The 17,499-nt window shown below is 43.9% G+C and overlaps 1 protein-coding gene across 1 annotated transcript in view; it reads left to right on the top strand.

Annotated features, from left to right (window-relative positions):
* The window catches only part of LOC126481058 (mucin-19), an 865,341-nt gene that overhangs the window by 725,084 nt on the left and 122,758 nt on the right, over positions 1 to 17,499 (top strand). The window contains exon 3 of the mRNA XM_050104545.1: positions 14,912 to 15,100. Coding sequence (XP_049960502.1) covers positions 14,912 to 15,100 — 189 coding nt within the window. The remainder of the gene's footprint in view (positions 1 to 14,911; positions 15,101 to 17,499) is intronic.

Here is a 17,499-nt window from a genome sequence, read left to right as displayed (position 1 = left end):
AACACATAGGGGTGGTCTGCTGCAGAGCTCCATGTCCTACGTGTACGATGAACAGTGTGCTCCGATACACTTCTGCGCCCACCAACATTGTGCCCTTTCTGAAAAGATGCCGCAGATCACCATCTATCCTACTTTACAGAGCAGACAAGCCTCCGAACCCCACGTTCTGTGAAGAGTCCTGGACGTCCAACCATTTAGCACCTAGTGGTAGTTTCAGTATCGTACCTCTTTCCGTAGATACTCACGACATAGCTTGTAAACATTCGAACAGCTTCGCAGTTTTCGAGAAACTCGTTCAGAGGCTCTGAATAATAATAATAATAATAATAATAATAATAATCTACCCTCTAAGTCGCTTGTCTGTGTGTTTCCCTATTTGCAGCCCTTATCTTCGCTCGTGTGATCGCCCTTACGTGTCTGCTCCGCTTACATACTTCGGTTACCATGTCACGTGCCCTAACGACACAAGGAGGTATCCAACGTCGAGGTGGACAGCGGGCAACGTCATGATGTTTTGGCTTATTTTGTGTGTGTGTGTGTGGGGGGGGGGGGGGGGCTTTCACGGTCTTTAGACCCATGGCATAAGGAAAACTGTCTACGTGAACTACCTTTTGGGTCCATACATTGAACGACTTACAATTAGTCAAACTGAAGATTCTGACGCCACTGCTCAGAAACGAGGAAGGGCAGAATCGACGTCATTTCGTACTGGCCACTAAATCTGCAACTGTGACGAAAATCGGTAGAAACATTTTCCAGTTTTTCATTAAATATTTTAATCAGCTACGACCAAGATGGTTAGCTCAACAACTAAGGAATTTTTGCTTATTTCATGTTAAGGGCAGAAGATTAAAACGTATTCACATGCCTTGTCAGAGTGGAAATAAACCCAAGCTTAAAATATTGCATCTCATAGTGTGACAGAGTGGCGAGTGAGTGACATTTTAGTGGGTGTAGTTAGTAAACGACCGCTTAAGTAACAGTCAAAGTATACAAAGTCACATATAACATAAAAGTTTTAAAACTTCATCGTTCGATTTAACACCATGGTCTGTATCTTGTAATCGTTAACTCTTCTTTTACCGTTTTTAATGATAAAAAGAAATACTTTTGTATGAATCAGTAAACCGGCATTTTAAAGTTTAGTTATAGCTTTGTGACGCTTTCGTATGCGGTTTGTTTCGCCAGTGAGTGAGTATGTCTTGAAATGTAAGGATCAATTAAACTGTTAATTTTCTGTATAAAATCTTGTACGACGTCCATCTATGCTCAGTAAGATTTTCTTTATATTTTTGCCAGATACATTTTAGTCATTTACTTTCTAAATATTCTAACTGGCTTGCTGTTTATCATTCCAGTCAACTTCTCATCTGCTCTGAGCTAAACCTGTTGCAGGATTTGAGGTGATGGAATTCCCATTGCTGTCATGTAGTACTTGCTGGAGTACAAGTCTTCCACGTTCGAACGACGAAAGTAGATACAACATTACGTTATACTGACGCAAGAGCTACAGATGGTGGGAGTAACGACATCCTTAACTGTTTTAGTGTGACACGTCAGTGTTGTTGGTGGTTCGGTTATAAATAACTCGTGGAGCAATGGTTTTGTAGAATCCTACTGATATTTAAAAATAGTATGCTGTTAGTTAAGTGATGAAAGGGGCGAAAGGACACCTTTACCCAAGGTATGACCACTACTGGAGCGTGTTTTACTGGTTTTAGCTCATGCAGCTGCGAGTTCATGTAGGAAGACAAGATTTTTTAATGCGGATGATACACCGGTAAAAATGCTTTTGTGCCGCAGATAGTAGCAACTCATTTTCCAGGTTTCCTTTTCCCACTTCATTAGTAGCTGTGGAATGTTGGCTATAACCTAGCAAGCCATAACAAGTGTGTTCATTCATTATATATATACTGCCTTGTCCCTTTTCACGGTCCGCGCGGCTACCCCCGTCGGAGGTTCGGATCCTCACTCGGGTGTGTGTGTGTGTGTGTGTGTGTGTGTGTGTGTGTGTGTGTGTGTGTGTGTGTGTGTGTGTGTGTGTGTGTGTGCGCGCGTCGTCGTCGTCCTTAGCGCAACTTTAGTTAGATTAAGTAGTGTGTAAGCTTAGGGACTAAGTAGTATCTAAGCCTAGGGACCAGTGACCTTAGCAGTTTGGTCCCATAAGAGATTACCACCAATTTCGCTATCTACTCCCTCTTACCCCTCCCCCCCTCCCTCCTTCCTTCCATCATTTCCCCTCCCCCCTCTCGACCGCTTTCCGCCTCCCGTGCAGCCCCTCTTCTCCGTACGGAAGGGTAGTTTCCATAACTCCAACAAAGATTTCGGCGCTGAACTTTCACCGCACGTCTGATGCAACAAAGTTCGTGCGCATTGCGAACGCACTTTACCAGGCCCTCGCGCTCTTGAGAAACGCCGAAACTTTTTGGAAGGACGAGCTCTGATTTCCAACTATGGTGTGAAAGAGGGTTGGCAGAAGACTCAGGCCGCCTCACTAAATGACATCTCGGAATTTTAATTAGCTTACGATGTCAGTGGCGCTGTTCAGAGGCCATTTGTGTGTGTGTGTGTGTGTGTGTGTGTGTGTGTGTGTGTGTGTGTAACAGACTGATGGCTTTCTTAGTATGTCGTATTAGTAAGCTGCTATTAAGATATCTGAGTAAGTATGCCCTTCACATTTCTAAGCAGCGCCTGTTGATAACTTTCTCTTGAGATCACATGCCAATTTCAGCACAGCTGATTCATCAGTACTGAAGAAAATATGGAATCTTATATGACTGTCAAAACTAATGGTAGGTTTTTTCAAAATGCATGATCCAGGTTGGAGGCAGTGCAAGTGACGAACACAAACCGCTTCATTCACGGTCACCCTAGAGATCCAACACGTCGTTTTTATTAACAGAAGAGCTTTATTCGTAAAATGAGGTAATGCGTCGTCGTCACAAGCCGAAGCCCAGTAAACGCTTCGTGGATGCCTCCACCATTTTCTGCCTAAGTATGACAAACAGTCTGCAGTTATTACAACTTTTAAACTCCAACTAAGATTTTACGTAGACCGTAGACGGATACTCTCTTGTCCCGTAGCGTATTTAAAAATCTCATATCGACCTACTTCTATGCAAATGACGTCTAACAGGAAAACCGTTATACAAATAAAGTAATAGGCACAAGCAGCTTACGATGGTTTTGTAACACTAATGAAGTCTGTTGTTATTGACCCATCAGACACTTGTATCCGGTTGAGCAAACGGGAACAGCCCCGCCAAAAAGCCATCTCTCTATAAAACACCGCTGTCGACGTTTCAGTCCTGGAAGTTAACGCCATCGTGCGTGCGTGCGTGCGTGCGTGCGTGCGTGCGTGCGTATCTTTTGAAGTATAACATTATGCGCAGCTGTGAGACCAGATGCTACTGATAACCAATTTGAAGTACTAAATAGCGCGACGATTTTCTCTGGTTTCTTTCCACGACCGCTCAGCCTTCCGGCTAAACCGATACGCCACCACCCAAGACCGGAGGGGGGGGGGGGGGGGGGGGGGGGGGGGGGAAGCTGTAGCAAATGTGGCGATCGCAGCATGCCTTTTCGGCATTGGTTTCAACGCAGCGCTGGAGAAAGTGCTCGCGTCGTGCGCGCAAGAACCCCTGTATGTTGTTAAGACAGGCTGCGCACAGAAAGACGTTCAGGGGAGCATCTAGTGGCGGCTGCCGCCGCCGCTGCCCACGCACCAGAGAGCACTCGCCTCACCTCAGCTCCCTTTCCCCCTCTGAATCCGCGTCCCTTCACCGCCTCCTTGCAGGCACTATTTACTAATTAAGTTGTCCGAGCAGGGGGGAGCAGAAAGCTGCTGTCTTTGACCGTAGCTGCTGTGCGTGCGTTCCGCCGAACTCAGACTCGCGAAAGTGCTGCCGTCTATTAAGGTCGTGTTCCCCGCATGCGGTCGTCCACTCTACAAGAAACAGCACGTGTTCGCCAAGGCTTCCGGATGCCGTTGCGGGGAAATCTCCTATACGAATACACCCATTGTTCTTGTTACTTTTCAAGTACAATGGCTTTCAGAAGGAGGTAACAGGGGTGGAAAAAACCGGCCATTTCAAACTGATACCGGCATTTTAGTTTCGAATAGCCGGTATTTTTCGGTATTTGTATGGTCTCTGTTATAATAGGTGTTTATTTTTTTACTAATAACAGAGAAAAAACATCAATTATCCATAGCAGTAGTGCTAAAATTTGTTTATTTTAATAATATTTTTTAAAAACGAGTAACTTTTACGGTAAAATTTACATTGTTTTAATATATTGTGTTATAGAAAATGGGAAAAGCGATCAGTGCTATTTTAATAACAATGCCGACAAAAACGAGCAACCGACACATGGCGTAAGAAATGGTACAACGTTGGTGAGACAATAATGTCCCTTTCACGCCGTGTGTCGTGGCTTACGATGCGCGAGTACGTGCAGTGTGCAGTACTTGTCCCCCACCTCGGCTGTATGGTAGCTTCTCGCTGTCGTTGCCGGACGTCCGTTGTATTGCCGAAAGGCACCAATTCCAGTCTGGAAATGTTTTTACGAAGTGACGTAGCAGTGAAGTATAATGCGTCATTTGCTTTAAAAGATTAAATTTTTGTCTGTCATTTCTATGAAATAATGAAAGAGTAAAGAAATTAAGTTAATAAATTAAAAATTTAACAACCACAATTCATAGAACACAAAAATAGAAAGTAGCTGATGTGCTGCCTGTGTCCACATAACGCATTTACTGCTGGTAGATCTTAAAAACTGACAAAATTAACACGAAGAACAGGGTTCGTCAACTTCAGTTCTCACGCTTTAGCATTGAGTATTCGTAACGCCCAAATAGTAGCATCAACCCTATTTACAACATGAGCTTGAACCACAGTTTAAAAAAGTTGGAATCGGTAGGAAAACACTAGTGGTCCTCTTTTTTTTTCTTTCTAGTGCTCAGCCACTTACCACTTTTCGAAAAAAGCAGCGAACAGTGGACGGACTAAGTTTTGTTCCGTTTGCCTCTTTAACCTGCTTAATAGTTTGATTCTATGTACCTTGACACGAAGACAAAATTTTTCAATCTTCGTTCGGTTTCTACGTTTATTACCAGAAATAATAGAAGTAAAAACAGAAAATCGGTTATTTTGAGCGGTTTTAACAGCGAGGATAAACTAGCGTGTAAAAAGAAAAAAACGATATATCCGAAAACCAGTTGTGTCAACGATAACCGCTATGCCTAACGAGATATCCACCCTATCACCAAATTTGAATATAAATTCATTGATACCTATATATTTTGAAGTGAGATTTGCTAACCCGCCTTCTGCATCAACAGAAGAGGACTAAAACTTCACGATTTATAGTAGTGTGTACATCTACATTTATACTCCGCAAGCCACCCAACGGCGTGTGGCGGAGGGCACTTTCCGTGCCACTGTCATCACCTCCCTTTCCCATTCCAATCGCGTACTGTTCGCGGGAAGAAAGACTGCCGGATAGCCTCCGTGCGCGCTCGAATCTCTCTAATTTTACATTCGTGATCTCCTCGGGAGATATAAGTAGGGGGAAGCAATATATTCGATACCTCATCCAGAAACGCACCCTCTCGAAACCTGGACAGCAAGCTACACCGCGATGCAGACCGCTTCTCTTGCAGAGTCTGCCACTTGAGTTTGCTAAACATCTCCATAACGCTATCACGCTTACCAAATAACCCTGTGACGAAACGCGCCGCTGCTCTTTGGATCTTCTCTATCTCCTCTGTCAACACGACCTGGTACAGATCCCACACTGATGAGCAATACTCAAATATAGGTCGAACGAGTGTTTTGTAAGCCACCTCCTTTGTTGATGAACTACATTTTCTAAGGACTCTCCCAATGAATCTCAACCTAGCACCAGCCTTACCAACAATAAATTTTATATGATCATTCCACTCCAGATCGTTCCGTACGCATACTCCCAGATATTTTACAGAAGTAACTGCTACCAGTGTTTGTTCCGCTATCATATAATCATACAATAAAGGATCCTTCTTTCTATGTATTCGCAATACATTACATTTGTCTATGTTAAGGGTCAGTTGCCACTCCCTGCTCCGAGCGCCTATCCGCTGCAGATCTTCCTGCATTTCGCTACAATTTTCTAATGCTGCAACTTCTCTGTATACTACAGCATCATCCGCGAAAAGCCGCATGGAACTTCCGACACTATCTACTACGTTTTTGCGGAATCGCTGCCAGGAAACGCAACCTTGTTGTAATTGTATCGAGAGATGTTAAGCATTATCATATACTATTTCATAATAAGAAGAACGTTACTTCTCTTTTTCACGTATAGTGAAATTAAGTGCAAACTGATTACCAAATATATCACTGTGAGGAAATCCAATTTGACGATCGGAAAATACTTGGCCGGTTTGCGTCAACAGTAACAGTGAGAACGTCACTTAGTTTTATCAGAAGAATAACGAAATTTTAAAGAGGCAGTATTGGGAGTACCATAACTGTCGAACTGAAAAAGAGAAATAATGCTGTTTGGATCAGAAGGTATAAAAACCGTAGTAAGACGGAGCCGTGCAAACGAACTTCGTTGCAACACACGTCTTCGTTTGGCAGCGAAGTGAAACCCATTGCCGTACGACGTACGACCTGGTTGCGGCCCCAGCCGTGTAGCGGCAGCCGTCGGGTAGTGCTGCCAGTCTTGCTGCAGGTAACAGCATCGCTAATTAGTAGAGATGTGCGCCAAAGTCAGCACTTGGTTACAGTTACATTCTCTTCGCTGATTAATACCCCTCTGCACATGCTGTAAGAGTCGGCGATAAAAGTGTCACTAACCATTGCACTCAATTTATTCGACATACCTTAAGACATATCTTACGTAATAACGAAGTTTTACTACAGAAATACAGCTTTTATTTATTATTAATACCTACAATAATCTGTGTACATTCACAAAGTTTGCATTTCCTAAATCATCGTTCGTACCAATAACAATAACCTGAAAATGAAGTTACCGTAAGTTGCCTTGCGCAGTGTTCTTAGATATTGTCGCTGTTGTTGATTATACAAGCAGAAGACCAGTAAGAGTTGAACAAAACAAATTCCATTCTGCTTTACACAGAGATGGAAGGAAGGCGTCGATGTAGTAAGCGTCTGACCATAACGAATAACCTACTCTTCAAAGGAATGCTGGTGTTACAGAATGCAAATAGCTGTTGAACTTCCTCGTAAGCCTCTGAAACATAAGCGCTCCGGAAAAGGAGCATTCGGGGGTTCCAGCTTCTCTCTAGGAAAATAGAAAATCAAATCCATTTGTGTTTTTTTTTTTTTTTTTTTTTAGTTGCGAATGGGTCACGGGAAGAAACATTGCTGATAAGCTTCTGCGTGGGCTCAGATCTCTCTCTACTTTTATCTTCAAATTCTTTCTGCGAGATATGCGTAGGAGGAATCAGTGCATCGGTTCTCTCTTATAGGAACGTAAGCTGTCTGAATTCTAACCACATCGTGATGCAAAACGCCTGTCTTCCAGCGTCTGGCAATGGAGGTAGCTGACCGTCTGCGTGACGATATAGCGCTTACTGAATGAAACTTCACGAAACGCGCTGTTCTTCTTTGGATTACCCCTCTATTACTTCTATCAATCGTATCTGATACGGAGCCAAAAATGACGACTGATCTATATGTATTCGTCGAACAGATGTTTTGTAATTTGCCTCCTATTTGTGTGGATCACCCTTCATGAGGATTCTTCCAACGAATCTGTGTTGCATCTGCCTTACTGCGATTAGTTTTATGTTCTCGTCCCGCTTCAAATCACTCCATACGCATAATCATAGATACTTTATGGATGTGACTGCTTCCAGTGATGGTTTCTCTATTTATGCACAGTATGTTTAACTTGCGTTGGGGGTCAGTTGTCAGTCGCTGTACCAAGCGTCGATTCTCTGCAGACCTTCCTGAATTTCGCTACAGTTTTCTAGCGTTGTGACTAAAGTGTAAACAACAGAATCCTCCATGAAAAGTTTCACCGAACTTCCGACGTTATTGACTAGTTCACATAAACCGAGGTGACAGTCATGGGATACTTCCTAACATCGTGTCAGACCACCTTTACCTGGCGTAGTGCAGCAACTCGGCGTGACAGGGACTCAACAAGTCGTCAGAAGTCTCCTGCAGAAATATTGAGCTATGCTGCCAGCACAGCCGTTCATAATTGCGAAAGTGTAGCCGATGCAGGATTTTGTGCACGAACTGACCTCTCGGTTATGTCCCATAGATGTTCGATGGGACTCATATCTGGCGACCTGGGTGGCAAAATCACTTCCTTGAATTATCCAGAACGTTCTTCAAACCAGTCGCGAACAATTGTGGCTCGATGACATATTGTGTTGTCATCCATAAAAATTTTGGGAACATTAACTCCATGGATGGCCGCAAATGGTCTCACAGTAGCCGAATTTAACCATTTCCAGACAATGATCGTTTCAGTTGCACCAGAGGACCCAGCTCCATTCCGAGTAAACAGTCCACACTATTATGGAGCCATCACAAGCTCGCACAGTACTGACAACTCGTGCCGTCTGCGCCACACTCGAACCCTACGATCAGCTCTTAACAGCTGAAATTGGAACTCAGCTGACCAGCCCACGGTTTTCCAGTCGTCTAGTGTCCAACTGGTATGATCACGAGCCGAGGAGACGCGCTGCAACAATGTCTTGCTGTTAGCAAAGGCACTCGCGTCGGTCGTTTACTGCTGTAGCCCATTAATGTCAACTTTCGCCGCACTGTCCCAGCGGATACGTCCGTCGTACGTACTACATCGACTTCCGCGGTTATTTTACGCAGTGTTGCCTTTCTGTTAGCACTGACAACGCTACGCAAATGTCGCTGCTCTCGGTCGTTACGTGGAGGCCGTCTGTCTATTCGTTCTCGGTGGTGCGCGGTAATGCCTGATTATGGTGTTCTCGGTACACGTTTGACACTGTGGATTTCTGAATATTGAATTTCCTAACGATTTTCAAAATCGAATGACCCCGTGTGTCCAGCTCTAACAATCAAAAGTTTAATTCCTGTCACGCGGTCAAAATCATGTGTAACACCTTTTCGCATGAATCACTTGAATATAAAAGACAGCTTCGGCAATGCACTGCCGTTTTGTACCTTGTCTACGCGATACTACTGCCATGTGTATTAGTGAACGTTAATGATCCTATGGCATTTGCTTGAGGCACACACGAAATTGCTTTTACGTCTTTTCATTTCTCTCCATTGGGAAAAATGGGTTGTATTCTATTTGCTATAAACACTTCAGTCCAAACACACAGCTGGTATGTTACCCCATACGCTCGTAATTTGTTTGTTAGGTAGCAGTAAGTAAGTTGAAAGTCGCGAGCTCTTTCTTCTTATCTCGTGTTTTCTAATGAAAATCTCGTGCTTGTACTCTTGTTATATTTACTATTACAGAGACCGCCTAAACTTTTTTTAAATTGGTCCTCTAGGCAACAAATAACTTGCTTGGTCTTTCTGCTGGCACTGCTTGATCTGGTGCATTCCATTATTTAACAAAAACATAAAAAAACCTATTATTCATGCTGAGTGCAATGCATGTTCTGTATGTCTGCTCCTGCTGTTGCTTCGGCTGCTTACTACAACTACATATAATTCAGGAGAAAGTATTTGGTCAAATATAAACTCGATAAATGATTACCCAAACAAGCAAGTCCTTTTTTCAAAAACTATATTCTGAAAACGATTCTTTCTCATTCAATTACCAAAACGCTAGAAGCTCTTTGAACAATCGCTTCGTATGTAAATCTGCCTCTAGTGGCATTAAAGCAATATTACAAATTAATCAAACTCTTGAGACAGACTGAAATACTTCTCAATTAAATACATAGTGACACAGTTCCCTGACAATTGCAAAAGAAATAAATGACAAAAATCAATACTTAATCTAACAATGGTTTCCCTTAAGAATTCAATTCCTATCATTATCAAAATTACCGTCTGCTGCTACGCATATACACAAACCCTTTTCGTTAAATTAATAAGCGCGCTGCAAATTATAAAAAAAATCATCTGAATACCAAATCCTGTGTCGCTGCTGGTGGACACAGCAGTACGGCAGCTCGGCGACGACCCCTCTCCCGACACACGTGCGCACCACAGCAGGCGGGCTCCTACACTGGCTTCCAAACTGCCCCATTAATCCGTGCGCTGCGAAGCGTGACAACAATAACTTAGATTCCAGAGCTTGTGTATGCGCGCTGTAACCAACCTTTAAATCCTAAGAGAGTATTGCCAACTCTCAAAGTGTATCGAGCGCCTTCTGGAAGACAAGGGACACGGTATCAACGAGACAGCATGTATATACTGCTTTCTGCTCTCGTAGACAAACAGAGCGTTGTCTTTGGAAAGCCACGTTGATTTCTACAGAGGGATTTTTCGCTCGGCGGAAACGCCACGGTGTAGGGAGGTTGGTGCCTCGCCGTGGCCCTTGGCGGGCGGCTGCCCGCTGCGGTTCCCAAGCAAGTGGGGCGCTGCTCGGTTAGCGACGGGGCGCCACTGGCGAGCGAGCAGAACCCGCCTGCCGCGGCCACTGACCTCGCCACTGGGCGCTCGGCTCCCACTCCAATCTGCGCTCTGCGCCACTTCCGCAGATACACCCGCGGCAGCGAAAACTCTCTCATACATCCTGCCAGATTAAAACTGAACGTCTCGCCAGTTCAGCAAGTTATGCGGGAAAGTTTCTGAGATATGAAGCTGTGGAGGTGGGTCGTTCGTCGTGCGTGGTTAGCTCAGCCAGTCAGAACATCGCCCGCGAAAGGCAAGTTTCCGAGATTTGGTCACGGTCCGGTAGCGCGTAACCCACTGCAAGTCAAAAGATTCACTGTGTCAAGAATGCCTCCAATTGACTTTAATCTTCATGACAGTGTCTACCAGTGCTTCAGGTTTTCCCCATTTCTTCGTTCGATAAATTATTCCTTGGTCCACACATAATTAGCCGTCAAGCCATGATTATATAGTATTAATAAACTTACCAAAGAGGATATTGCCAGAATAATTATTTCGTAAACAAAGTTATCGTTGAAGATGATGTTGTGGTCTTCAGTCCAGAGACTGGTTTGATGCAACTCTCCATGCTATTCTCTCCTGTGCAAGCTACATCATCTCCCAGTACCTACTGCAACCTACATCCTTCTGAATCTGTTTAGTGTCTCCCTCTACGATTTTTACCCTCCACGCTGCCCTCCAATACTAAATTGGTGATCCCCTGATGCCTCAGAATATGTCCTACCAAGTGATCCCTTCTTCTAGTCAGGTTGTGCCACAAATTTCTCCCCAATTCTATTCAATATCTCCTCATTAGTTACATGACCCACCCATTTAATCTTCAGCATTCTTCTGTAGCACCACATTTCGAAATCTTTTATTCTGTTCTTGTCTAAACTATTTATCGTCCACGTTTCACTTCCATAGATGGTTACACTCCGTACAAATACTTTCAGAAACGACTTTCTGACACACAAAACTATACTCGATGTTAACAAATTTCTCTTCATAAACGCTTTCCTTGCCATTGCCAGTCTACATTTTATATCCTCTCTACTTCGACCATCATCAGTTATTTTGCTCCCCAAATAGCAAAACTCGTTTACTACTTCAAGCGTCTCATTTCGTAATCTAATTCCTTCAGCATCACTCGATTTAATTCAATTACATTTCATTATCCTAGTTTTGCTTTTGTTAATGTTCACCTTATACCCCCTTTCAAGACACCGCCCATTCCGTTCAGCTGCTCTTCCAGGTCCTTTGCTGTCGTTGAAGATAGACATTAATAATATTGCCTCCCGTTCTTCCTGTTTTCCGTCCTACTCTTCCATCTTGTAAGTGGTTAACATAGCGTGGCGACACGCTTTCATATAATGACGCCTGAATTTATTTAACATCGCCTGTAGTTCCGAGAGCTTAAGTTCAGCAGCATTGTAATTGTTACAGTTTTTCCGGGTGAATCACAGCAGTAAGGGGCCTAAATAAAAATCTCCACGAAAAACTAAGGTACCAGTACAAAAACCATAACAGCGGCTTTCGATTTTAGCATAAGACTGCATTTAAAAAAAAAGATTCACCGCCGCGGACACCGCTGACAACCAATTTAACACTAAGAATAAATGTTTGTCATAGCTTGAAGCAGCGATTTAAAAATTACACGCTGTGCAAAGCTACTGAAAATAACTATCCGCTTCTATGTCATCTACATCCTTTAACTTGAAAACTGTCGAGCAGTGATTGTGTGTTTAATCTTTTCTTTAGCAACTCTAGGGGCAGTGCGTCTCGTATAAATAAATTACTAATAGCCCTTAGAAAAATATCAGTGAAAACAATTATTGCTCTGTCGCAATAACAACTCGGCCAGTCTAGACTGAATGCAATACAAAGACTGACAATTACAATGTATTTGTGTCGCTCTTTTTTTTAAAAAAAAAGGCTGATTGTGGTATGCCGTGCCTTCGCGGTTACTGTATTTCCCGGAACGCGAAGCTGGGTCAGTATCGGACATTCTTTGCAGTGTTTATCCAACAATGTTCTTTTTTCTCAAAATTGTATTTTGTCCCATTTGTCGCCCTTCTCTCATCACTCAGCAACAGTTCAAAATTCATTTTCCTCCTTACATTTGATTAATATTTTAGTGCGGAATAAAAACTGAACATAACTGGACTTTTCAGTTGTTCCCAGTAAAGTCCACAATCAGTAAAGTAACTAGATCAATATTGATCGTTTAGCATTGAATATTGTTGTTATACATACACTGCTGTACACAATTTAAGGACGAAACTAACTTTCCCATGATGAGTCACTGCCAAGAAACACAGCTCGAAGAATCGTGGACCATACATAGAAAAACTGCTACAGTACAGTACAGTACAAAGGGTGACTGAAGTACGCAATGATGTGAGCAGAAATGATACTTTGAATAACAGACTACAACTACACTGTCACCAAAATGGTTCTGAGTGCTCTACGTGTTTCCCTTCTCTCGCCATATGGGGGTTGCCAGCATTGTCGAACGTGATCGTTTCGGTGGTTAAAGTGTTATCGTGTGGGGAGGCATAATGTTGCATGGGCGTACTGACCTGCAAATCGTTGAACACTGTACACTAGCAGATAAAAGCCATTGTGTCATTGTACTTCTTCCCCACGTGCGTATTTTCAGGGGTGCATTCGGAACTGATTTTGTTTTTATGGATGCAATGCATGGAACAGCACAGAGAGAAGAGCTCCTGGAATGGCCTGCCAATTCCCCCCGACTTAAACTCCATCGCGCACGATTCTGATGCGTTGGGGAGTCGTACTGCAGCAGCTCCACACGCGCCGATGACCAACTAGGAGTTGTCGACCGCACTGCTGTTAACTCCTCACTACCCTTGTGGCCAGCGTGGGAACTCTTAGCGCAGAGCATGCAGTGCCGTCGGTGGTGATCACTCACCCTATTAAGTCACCAATCGCCTCTTCTAATATCTAGGGGATGTTCATGAACCGCGGCGACTTCCGTGTAATTAGTGCCTTTGAATAAAAGTATCATTTCTGTCCATCTCTTTGCATATTTCTCTGTTACCTTCCGTATTATGCTGTAGCAGTTCGTTGTATGTATGGTCCGAATAGCATCGAGCTCTGTTACTTGGCAGTGACGCGTCATCCCAAAGTTACTTCCGTCCTTACATTTTGCACACCAGTGTAGATGTATACATGCTTGAATATGAATGAATGTGTTTGTATGTGTATTAATGTGTTTCTGTATATGTAAATTTCTGTAACTTTTTCGAAGACTGCTATAAATTTATTTTAAAATTTATTCTGCCTTAAGAGAATGTCTAACAATTATGTGAATATGCTCACACTTTCGGCACTACAAGAAAAAGGAGCAGGAGATGAAGTGTATGCTTCAAATGACAAATTACTAACATGAATTTACAGCAGTCTTCGAAAAAGTCACACAACTCGCTATTAGCCCATAAACACAGGTTGGTATGATCAAAAGTATACACAAATAGCTCGGTTGTTCATCGCAGGATGACCGTGACGTTGCTCTGAGATCAGTTTTCGTTTAACGTGGCGCATACGTTTTCTATTGGTGGAGATCGAATAAATAATAAAAATACAACCACTTTTTCCGCTAGGCTCTTTTTTTTCCCCCACTCTGAAGTATGCCCTATAGCACAGAGCATGGAGCACAATTCTGAATTCTATACGTTGCATCGCTTAATTTTCATCTTACGCCCTCCACAGTCTCTCAGATTCTAGCTTCGTTAGGAACCATCTGATCCCAGCAATTGTCATCTTATCATTGTCAGTGCGACGCTAGAGTAACAAGATATTGCACTCATTTTCTGAAGTAAGTCAAGGCTGACCTCCTGCACGCCTCGGTAAAAGAGGAAGTGTCAACGAATAGGAAGCGACTACAGCGGGAAGGAAGGAAGCCGACATAGCGCTGACGCAACAGTGGCCCCCTTGATTTGCAGCGTATGCAACCTTTAACGTTCCATACGTACTCGCTCCGTTTCTGATCTCTACCATAAGAACCTTTTTATCATACCTTGCACATATGTAAGAGAAATTGTTTTTGATATAGCACAAGAGCGTGTGGATCTTTACAGTCAGTACCTTTTTGTCACACCTTGCACATATTTAAGAGAGATCGTTTCAGAAAAAGCACAACAGTGCATGGAAGTTTTATTGATTACATGAAATGAAATTTGCAGCAAGGGAAACGTGTCTGGTGATATGCCAGCGGGACTTTTTCTAAATGCAGCCCTGTAACGTTTAACGTTTTTTGCTTACTGCCTGTGTCGTTTCCTTGGAACGTAAAGAGCGGAGAGTGAGGCTGAGCTTTGTGCCGGTTGCAGATCGGAGCCGAGCAAGCGAGTGCGGGTGACGTTCTTCGAGTCGCTGCGGCCGCTGGTGGTGAGCTCGCCGTCGCCGGAGCCGAACGCAGACCTGGTGGAGCCGGCGCCGCTGCATGCGGCCACGCCCCTCGCCGTAACCATGGCCACCGCCGTCGCCGAGCACACGACCGTCTACACGCGCCAGGAGAGGTCAGTACACTACCACTAGGCTTCCCGGTGGGTCACTGCATACACATACTTGTTCTCAAATTCCTCCAAAAGAAAATCTCTTAGAGTACTAAGAGTACTTCCAGCTGTGACTTCTAGAAATAGCTTCATACATCCTGTCTGAACCTTCGATGCTTCCTCACCATCAAGTACCTGCAAATACCAGCCTGAGAGCAGTACATGGGACTGTGCCGCAGACGACGTGTCCATCAGCTGGGTAGTGCCGCTGCACTGACATTCCGTATACATTTACGTCAAATTTTCAGCTTGACCCTCCCTGTCGCTGATTGATAAAAGATGATACACTTCACGGTATGGCTTAACTAGCAAGCTTACAAAGTCAGTCATTATTCTGTGATCACTAAGTCATTTTTTTGTGAGACTGTAGACCCTGCAATTCAGTACCTTGCACTGAGGTCGATTCTACCCTTATCTGCCACAAAATACCATATTATTAATTTATTATTTGAAGTGCCAGTGCCTTTAGCATAAAAACACCGATGCTATTGCAAGAAAGTCATCTACTTCTACACAGAGGTACTTCTACGAATGTAATGCATTCCAACAGTCGCCGGCCGGTGTGGCCGAGCGGTTCTAGGCGCTTCAGTCTGGAGCCGCGCGACCGCTACGGTCGCAGGTTCGAATCCTGGCTCGGGCATGGATGTGTGTGATGTCCTTAGGTTTAAGTAGTTCTAAGTCTAGGGGACTGATGACCTCAGATGTTAAGTCCCATAGTGCTCAGAGCCATTTTGTCCACGTGATAAACTTTGCTGTCAGTCCAGAACTCCCACATGCAATTGACTCGGAAGACATCACGATGAGGTAATCGAAGAAAGGTTGCCACAAATAGCTTGTAGCTCAGTGTTTCCAAGGAGGAGAAAACCAGTTAGACAAGAAAAAGAAACAGGTTCAAAACGAATGACATTGTACGTAGGGTTTGTAGACTTCTATTCCGAGTGACACTACTCCGCTGCTGACTTCCTGAAGTCCCCTCTGCTAATTTTATCATGTGCGACAGCTGTGTGCAACATAGCCCAAACTGTAGTGGCTTCATTCTTCAGCCTTGTCCACCGAATGTGTCCTCTGCGAATAACAAGCAGTAGCATTGACGTGGTGGTTGCCGTTATGAGTTGCTTTTCACGAAGAGTGGTGCATACAGTGATTAAATTGATTTCACTATCAGTTGTAACATGACAGCGTTGTATTCTGTTTATGCTCTTACAATATTTCTGAATAGATGGGCCCGTGTAATGGTAACTCTACCGGAAGAGTTTGAAGAATAAGCGTTCGTGGAGTTGTTACCCACAAGAGCCCCTTCTCGGGACCTCATATGAAAAAGAGAAACCATTAAGACAATCACACTCACTCTTTTAAACATTGGAAAGGTGACTGATCGTACGACGCTTTAATTCATTTTTTGGAAATTCTTAGCATATAAAGGTTAGCAGCGCCGCCACAGTACGGACCTCATTTGCTCCGAGAGTGCAGTCCGTGTGGGGGGGTCACATCTTAACGCGTCGAAAAACGTAAATTGTACTGACCTGTCGTCGTCACTCCGAACAGTTTGTCGCAGCGCAATGATAGGGGAAGTGGCGGTTCTTGATGAGGTATTGTTTCCTGAAATGGACTGTAAGTGTACGTGAGTCGGATATTTAGGTTTAGACAGACACCTGCCAACACGGTGTTGTCGGCAAGGGACGCACCCCACGACTTAATGCCAACGCGGATCACTTTCTGAGGCATTGTACATACCAAGCCGACAACACACACAAGTTTTGGGCTGCTGTGGCAAATTCTTATTTGACGTCTTGTGCAGTTAACAGACTGCATTAAAAATTATAGGTTTTGAGAAGCAAACCGTACCCCTTTAGGCAATTGGGGCATGGCATGCCGCGTTGATGCCACGTAGCTAAAAAGCAGCTCCTGATCAACTTTCAGGGCCACGTGCAAACCGACAGGTGGAAGATTTCCTTTGTTTCACAATCAGATAGCAATCAATACTTTGTGACGTCACCTGCCTGCTTCAGCAAGTAAGATGCTTCGGATGACAAAGTAATCATAAGTGGAAGGTTCAGAAATGTTAGTTTTGCCAGGTGTTACTGTGGATGAAGCATAGGTTAACTGCTGTAATGTAACCGCACGTAGACTGTGATTCGAGTGGTTAAGATTCGTGGCGTCTGTATTAACGCAGCAAAGCTTTTACCTTAGGAGAAACAGATCCGATATTACAATGCAGCCTGGAGTAGCTGTGGGCTCGGCCGCGATACCCAGAGAGAGAGAGAGAGAGAGAGAGAGGTGGCCTTTAATTGCGCCGTCATTAGGAGGCGAATGCAAGCCGGGGCTAGCTCGCCGGCTGCCGGCACTGCCGCTGCTGGGGAAGT

The sequence above is a fragment of the Schistocerca serialis genome, chromosome 1 (assembly GCF_023864345.2).
Source record: "Schistocerca serialis cubense isolate TAMUIC-IGC-003099 chromosome 1, iqSchSeri2.2, whole genome shotgun sequence".
Lineage (NCBI taxonomy): Eukaryota > Metazoa > Arthropoda > Insecta > Orthoptera > Acrididae > Schistocerca > Schistocerca serialis.
This window is presented reverse-complemented; position numbering and strand designations above follow the sequence as displayed.